This window comes from Oncorhynchus gorbuscha, linkage group LG02 (assembly GCF_021184085.1).
Source record: "Oncorhynchus gorbuscha isolate QuinsamMale2020 ecotype Even-year linkage group LG02, OgorEven_v1.0, whole genome shotgun sequence".
In the NCBI taxonomy this organism is placed as follows: Eukaryota; Metazoa; Chordata; class Actinopteri; order Salmoniformes; family Salmonidae; genus Oncorhynchus; species Oncorhynchus gorbuscha.
The window spans coordinates 54,075,201-54,083,602 of record NC_060174.1 but is presented as its reverse complement, the minus strand read 5'-3'; the positions used below and the strand labels follow the sequence as shown (position 1 = coordinate 54,083,602).

The following is an 8,402-nucleotide window of genomic DNA, read 5'->3' as shown; positions in this document are numbered from 1 at the left end:
AATAAATAAAAAATGCATGTTAAAATGGAGGCAACTGGCGTTGTGGAGTTGCGGAAATCCAAAAGTCTGAAAATCAATGACGTCGTTGTATCGTGTTATCTGAAGGTTTGAGTGACCTCTGGTGGTTCTGTCGAAAACAATGGAAATGACTGTGATGTCCTCGCTTTAAAATGTATTCAGTAATATTAGCATACCACCAATGTTTTTGTTACTATTATGGTTAGGGAACTTACCCATGACGCATATTTTCTTTCTCTCTCATCACATTGGGAATAGACAAGGGTGAGTAAACTAGTTGGTCTTACAACTCCAGCAACAAGTGGCGGGTAAAACGTTATCTAGTTCATTTACAGTTAGTAAGGGACGTCGACATCGATGGGACGTAGGCGCGGCAAACGTTGACATCGCATTTTCACCTGAAGCGCAACGTTCCTATTGCCTAGGCTGTTTTACATTGGGATTTTGAGTTTACGCACCGGTCTGTATAGCAACCGTCTGCAAATCCATCAGCTCACTCTACACCTGGCCAAACTTCTACTAACTTTTTTATATTGCCACTGCAGAGAGGCTGTATATGAAACTGATCAACCAGACTAGCGAGGAAGATAAATCTTTATCTGCGGCGCCAACTGACCAATTTGTGCAAGGAGGACGGAGAAAGTAGCGGAGAGGTTTTGAAACCAAGCAAGATGGATAATGGTTTGTGTATGGAAAACGACGACTCCAACTTTGACCACAGAGATGTGGGTGTCTGTAAGAAAGGGTGCAGACTTCTCTTGCAGACAGACATCGCCCAGGGAGACCATTGCTGTTTAGATGCGCTTCGCATGCTGAACGATGCGCTCCAGGAACGGAGCGTTACCTTGGAGCATGAAGCCCGGATGCAGCGGCTCAGGTGGGTCAGGAGAGAGCAGTCCCTACTGGCCCAGGTGTCATCCCTCCAAAGCGAGGCGCAGCTGACTGCTCTGAGATACCGGCGAAAGTTGCACCAATACATGCTGAACATCAACAACATAGCCAAACAGGTTATTGGATATTACAAGGTGAGAACTTGTATCATATTAAACCCAACACCAAGTATTGCTTTTGATGTGATACAATTACATAATGTCCAGATAGGTAATGCATACTGTGTTTGAGATGGACACATGAGATGGCATCTATAACACTATATACCATTATCCAGCAACGTACACAATTAGGCTATTTCTCTTTACTGTTTTTGTTTGTTTGTTATGATAATGTGTACAGAGTGACTCGGGAGCTTCTGGAGTCTGCCTGTCCCAGCTATCTGAACAAGGTCCAAAGGATGCACTGGACGAACTACAGGACCAGGAGGAGCATGGCCTGGTACCAGAGGTAAGCCACTGCAACATTCTAACTCTACCATCGTCTGTCATTTTACCTGAGTGGCATACTTGGGCTTTTCCAGAGCACATCATTTACTCCTTGTGACTGAAGGGAGGGGTCCCCCCCCCTACCTGAGTTGGAGAAAGGTTTTTCACTGCAATCTAGATCCATAATCATTATGCCTAATTCTATGTAAAAAATATATGTATATTTTACTGTATATCTAATATACGTTTTGATCTGTCGGTATCCTCTTGACTAGTGGTGAAAGAAACTAAATATGGTTCTCTGCATCTCTGCTCAAATCTGGGTACAATATTGTCTTCTTCAGGGCATTTAGTTATTGCTTGCTTTTCTAAAGACGACCAACCTTGCCAGCAGGCATGCCAGCTAAAGTATTTAGACAAGCTAGCTACTCTGACTTGACACTTTTTTGTTGTTGTGCATTTGTGCTGATGCCAGCAATGGTTTGGGTCTCACGATGTGTCCCTCTCAGATGGTTAAGCATTGCACCTGTCCTTCCATTACTGTACCTCACTTCCACCTTACGACATTTTTATTTCACCACCTTCTCATTTAACGTCTCAAACTATTGCCATACAGGACTTCGCTGCTGTCGCTTGCCTTTCCCTGGCATTTCTGCAACTGTTTAATGACGATGATGTCGTGGTGGAGAGTCAACTTCAAAAGAATTGATTTCTCGATTCCTTGCATTCCTCGATTCCTCGACTCCCATTTTCTGAGCGTCAAGAGTCGATTCCTAAGATTCAATAGGATGCTGGCTTCCGGGTTAAACAAGCAGTGTGTCAAGAAGCAGTGCGGCTCGGCAGGGTCGTGTTTCGGAGGACGCATGGCTCTCGACCTTCGCCTGTCCGGTGTCGGGAATGGGAGTTGCAGCGATAGGACAAGACTGTAACTACCAATTAGTTATCTAGTTGTGAGCAGTGACACTGTGGGTTCTGCAGCGTGCTGTGAGTCAGCTGGTTGATTTCGATGGTGCAGCTGAAAGTCTTCACTCTGGCCTCACACAGAGGATGACGTCAGTTAGCAGGATGAATAATTGAAGAGGAACAATTTAAGCAAGATGAGCAGGCCGAGTCACTCCTGCCTTTACAAAGGATCCTTCTCTGTGAGTAGATAAGTTGAAAACTCTGTGAGATTTAACACACTTTGTGGGCCTATAGTGCGCCTCCGTTGATGTCCCAAGCCAAGGACAAACGTCTACCACCACTACTGCACAGTTTGAAATTTCTTCTGTGTATACTTGTAACATATTTTCATTGTGATTGTTATAACATGTGTAATGGCAAGAAGTGTAGCTCACTGTTTCAGTGTTGTTGTCAGTGGGAAGAGATCGGTAGGTACTCCGTTAGACTTTTCAAGTGGAAAGGGCCTATAGTTTAGAGTGTTGCTGACACAGTAATGGTATTCTGGAGAGGTGCCATTCACTAAAACAAAGTGAAACCCAAGGCACAATCAGGCCTTTTCACCTGGCTGTGATTGATTCTACTGGAGATGTAGCTGGTCGCTCGTCTCATTGATACCTTAGCCTGGAGTGAGGGAGGGAGAGAGGGAGAGAGAGAGATAGGTTTGGAAGGAGGTAGAGAGTGGAGGGAGAGAGAAGAGGGAGGTATGGTAGGAGGAAGAGAGAGACTAAAGGAAGAAGAGAGAGACTGAAGGAGGGAGAGAGGGAGAGGGAGAGAGAGAGAGAGAGAGAGAGGGAGAGAAAGAGAGGGAGAGGGAGTGAAGGCCATTCTGATTAGACCTAGAGCTCAAAGATGACAGAAATAGATTGTGCTGTGACAAGAGGAAATATAGATTTATCACCTACACTTCGTGTCAGCTGATTTGATTTTTTGGGGGGAGGAAGCGAGACTTGAGTCCAAACAAAAGATGATTGCCGATAAGCAATAGGATTTTCAGTTGGATTTTCCCACCCCAACAGCAAACTCAATGTCGCCCGCTATGTTTGAGGAGAAACAAAGGAGAAACAATCTCATTCTATTAGTTTGCCGAGAGACACACAGTATCAGATGGTCTTCACCTCTGTGTGTTGTAAGACACTGGGGTTTCCTTGGTCACGCACTTTGCGGATGGACACTTGGATAGTCTTTCTGGTGTCTATTCAGACCCTGGTTGCTTATCTAGGCAGCGTAACTGTGTTGTCTGTCAGTCCCTTGCAGTCTGCTTCTACCAGGCTAAAGTTCGCCATTTAGGGGGTGTTTTCTGTACCTGACATGCTCGGTTGCGGTGGTCAGTCGTGCGGAGTAAGCATGGTGTAACTGTTTACTCTAGCTCCTGGCCGTATTTCCTACTTCCTGTATCCTTTGACTAATGCGCACAACTGACTTTTAGTGGAGCAGCTAGAACAAACTTCTTTGTGGCTTTATTTAGATTGTAGTACTGTAGGGAAGGCCAAGATAATGGCATTTTTTTATAGCTCTGTAGACCTGTGTACATACCTATATGTGAGATGCGGTTGGTTCATCGAGTCTTTCTTGTTTAAGAGATATCAAAAAGTATGCCTCAAGTATGTCTCAGTAGATGATTATTCAGGTCTTTTAACATGCTGCTTTTGTGGCTTAACTTTAGGTTTATTGGAGCAATGAAATTCTTAATATTTCTTTCCTTGTTACAATGGCTTGTGGCTTGTGGCCTTCTCATTAAAATAAGTAGAGATTGAGATGAATCCTAGACCACGGAGGGTATGGCTAGGGAGCTGGACCTCACCACCGAGGTCCTGAGAGGGCACTTGCAGCACACACACACACACACACACACACACACACACACACACACACACACACACACACACACACACACACACACACACACACACACACACACACACACACACACACACACACACACACACACACACACACACACACACACACACACACACACACACACACACACACACACACACACACACAGAGAGAGAGACACAGAGACACACACACAGAGACACACACAGACACACACACAGACACACACACACCGCCAGAAACACGCACTGTTGTGTTTGGCGATGTGTGTTGACTCTGTATCCAGTCTCCCTCCCCCGCGGTGCATAGTGTGTGTATGTGTGTGCGTGCGTGTGTTGACTCTCCTCGGTGATGCAGTAGATTTAGAGGTGTGTTGTTTTAGGCAGAGGATGTGAACCAGGAAGCTGTTCCCCTAAAGGCCACCGGGGTCGTGAAGAGAGTTATGCTGGGTAAAACTGTGTCTTTTTTGAAAGGCTCTTTCAAGCAGTTGAAGAGTTGTTAATTAGTTAGTTTGAGCTGTGGATGGTTGGAGTATAGCTTATGTCCCGATCATAGGTGAATCACACTAGTTGACCCTAAGAACTACACTTTAAATCCACTTTGATGTACAATAAACTTTGCTGGTTCATCAACATGTGAGCCTGTGTGTGTTTGCACATCTGTATCTATTCTGTCTGTGATAGTGAACCTCAAAGCACAACATATTTGCTCTCAGACGAGTGACCCAGATGTCAGGTACTCTGAGGCCGAGCGCCCTCCGCCCTCCGCCCTCAACCACACCATTATACCACTCGCTCAAACAGCAAGGGAGACCTCTGCGCTCTTCACACCGTAATGAGTGCAGCCTGGAGCCTGCCTCTCCACTGAACCCGGGTGGCATAGAACAGATCAGAGCTCAACACTCATGGCTGCAGAATCTGGTGAAGAAGTCTAATACCATCGCACAGTTCAAAGCCATAACATGCTGTGAGCAATGAGTCAAAAGAAGCCAGGCAGTTGATGAGATGAACAGGTTGAGAAAATGCATTTCGAGGGACTTCTTTATAGGGCCAGGAACACACACACACACCGTTGTGTCCAATGATTTTACCCCTCTGTCACGAAGGACTCGCATAGAAGGGCTCTCGTGAGACTGAGTGTTTAGCTCTCTGTGTCTTTATGATGAGTAGATCGCTTTGTAAGTGACTTGATTCACCCACAAAATGGCTGCTGTGGTTGATTGTTTAAATGCCCTAGACCCCCACACTTCAAGTCTCACAGCTGGGGGGTGGGGGGGTGTATGTTAGTCATTGACCTGGTGGGTCTCTTACCGCCACAGAAACCTACACAGTCTTACGTTATCCTGTGGCCTAATGTCCAGCTGTTACAGGACGATTAGGAAAGTCCTGATTCAGGACACATGCACGCATACAGCCGGCTGCTTATCATCAAGGAGTATGTAATCAGGGGTCCGTATCCACAAAAGGGTCTCAGAGTAGAAAATTGGTCATAAGTGATAGGAATAGAGACATTTTACTCTTGCTCTTATGGGTATAAAATAAATGCAATGCATGAAGCCTCTTTAGTCATATGAGACCAACCTAGTAGACAGATATTTAGGAGACCTCCTGAGCTGTCCTCACCAGTTAAAAGTTACCAGCAGGTGTGTTGATTATAGAAAAAGGCAGCAAGTCAGTGGTAAGCTGTGGAGTTGACAGAATATTTTAATATTTCTATATAATGGAGACCTACAGTACATACGCCACTATATCTTGAGCTTTTGACAATGATTTCACATGAGGCATCTTTTTCTTTCAATTATTTCATAAACCTACATCATATCATTTCAAACTACCCCTAAATTGGGCATGCCTATAAGTTGGGCAATTGACAGCATCTAGGGCCTATATGTTTGATGATTAATGATAAACCGTTGAAACTTTTTATGCAACAATAATTGCAAGCAACTTGATGCCTACTGTGCCAAAAGCGAGTTATTGAATGGGACTGACAGGTTTGTTGATATAACAGTTATATCGTCCAAAATGAGGATTTATACTGTAAAAGCCTATGCATAGTACATTATTCAAAATATCAGAATTTGTTTTTTTAAAAGGCCAACATATCAGGCAAGAATTAAGAGGGGGCAAAGTGATCGTGTCATGCGGAAATTCAATCACAATTTGACCATTGCAACATTTGATGTACAGTCACATTCGCTGTGGTTTTCTGAAGCTCTATACATTTCACAGCTTTCACAAGCCTCATCGCGATTGCTTATCCCCCATCATTTGCAACAATGCCAATGAGCGTCATCCCTATCTATACTTTGCGGTACCTCAAACTTGTCTTTAAGACAGGTTTTAACAGGATTCATAGGACCTTTCCTGAGATGCTTTGTGGATATGAGCCTTAGGGCTAGACGTGGCCCGGTCCGCCTGCTGAGGAGTTTTGTCTGTGGGACAATTCTCTCCCGCAAACGAAGCCCTCGTGACCAGCGTCAGCACTGTTGAATGACATGAAATGAGGTGAAATACCATCCAAAGAAATGTCTCCTCTGTACTGTATCATCATTTTGTTCAGTTACAATCAGCAGCACCCAGTCTCAGACAGCCTCTCTGTTCAGAAGGAGGATTAAGTCCCAATAAGTGAGTGAAAGGGAAGCCGTTAGATGCAGAGAGACAGGTGTACAGTTAAGACAGCCTGTACAGTATAGTAAAGTACACTACATTATGGATGTGTTGAAGGGAGAGATAAGCCAAGGTAATGTGCCAGGTGCACTGGGTATTAGTTCATGAAGCTTGGCGTTGGGCACTGCACTGTACTCTTGCCAAAGGGAAAGCCAGAAGGACAAAAACAATTCCTGCTTTCTCCTTCATGCTGAAGAGTAGATAATCCTCCTTTAAACCCCTTCAACACATCGCTGAATTAAAAGACATGAAAACAACATCACACTTTGTTTTCATAGGCTTTCAGTTACCCTGGCACAGTATCAGAGGGATAACTTAGGAAAAAAAACATCCAAGTCTGAGCAAGAGGGTTTTGAAGATGTCAGAGCCTCTTGTGAGGCACACAGGTTAGGTTAGTCTGTGTTTACTTTGAAGTGAAAGAGACTCCTCCTTAACTGTCTGACAAAGTGTTTCCTCGTCAGCTGCTTCAGTCCTCTCTCTTCAGGAAGTTCCATGCGACCCCCGTAGAGAAAGACATGCAGTTTCAAACACACTCATCCCACTCAAACAGACAGCTTCACAGACGTCTGCCTTGCCTTGTCTGCCTTCCATAAATCCCTCCTAATGAATATGCATAGCCCTGTTATTTGTCCTTGGGAACAATCCTTCTAGTCTTCTAGTCAAATCCCATTGTGAAGAGGAGAAAGACGCGAGTATGAGCAATAACAGTGGGGAATCTTATAGGGGAGGTTTGACAGATCTTCATCAATGGTAAAAATGTGTGCGAGTGCCAGTGCGTGTGTGTGGGGGCGATTCCTCAATCACAACTCACTACTGACAGCTCTGTATTGTCTGGCCTTGTAGGAGGAAGCGACTAGTGACAAGCTTTGTGTGTGTTCTTAATTGGAATTTTATTAAACAGAATAGAGCTGCTTAATTTAACCCCCCCCCCTTTAGTTTGACTGCAATAGAGATGGAACCGGAGCTGTGATGGGTTTGATTTTGAAATAAGGTACATTTGGTAGAGTCTGAGGGAATGGTTGAGGTTATGCATGTTCACTCTGAGGAAGCACGCGGTCATGTCGTCTCATAGATAAACGTCAGTGTTTTTTTTTTGACCATGGTTGTTGTAACACTCCTGTAAAGACAGGAGGAAGGAGGAAAGACTACCTTTCACCAGTTATCAGCCAGCTCCAAGTAGCTGATTAGTTGTCCGGGATTGGAAGAGACATTCAGCAAGAAAAGGCAATTGTCATTTTCAAATGGAACCTGTGATGTCTCTTCTGGTAAAGTGTGTCCATCCGAGGAATTATCATGTTTGGTCCGTCAAGTGTGCATTTGTGTGTGCGCTAACATGCACAGTCAGCGTAAGCTATCCCACCGAGGACACAGATGTCAATTCAACGTCTGTTCCACGTCGGGTTCAATGTCATCTCATGGAAACAACGTTGATTCAACCAGTGTGCGCCCAGTCGGATGTGTTTTGTCTGTGTTTTTTTTTGTTATTATGCATGTGCGGGCCTGAGTGTGTTTTCTCTCTGGACGGTCAGTGTTTTCTCTACTCCATTTCTCCCTAACTGACCTCCGCCGTGTCTGTGTGCGTGTGTTTGTGTGTGTGTGTGTGTGTGTGTATGTG

The 8,402-nt window shown here is 44.7% G+C and overlaps 1 protein-coding gene across 1 annotated transcript in view; it reads left to right on the top strand.

Annotated features, from left to right (window-relative positions):
- The first annotated feature begins 231 nt into the window (after window positions 1–231).
- The window catches only part of LOC123993182 (PDZ domain-containing RING finger protein 4-like), a 218,824-nt gene continuing 210,653 nt past the window's right edge, over window positions 232–8,402 (top strand). Inside the window, exons 1-2 of the mRNA XM_046295058.1 lie at window positions 232–1,043; window positions 1,252–1,359. Coding sequence (XP_046151014.1) covers window positions 690–1,043; window positions 1,252–1,359 — 462 coding nt within the window. The 5' untranslated portion in view covers window positions 232–689. The remainder of the gene's footprint in view (window positions 1,044–1,251; window positions 1,360–8,402) is intronic.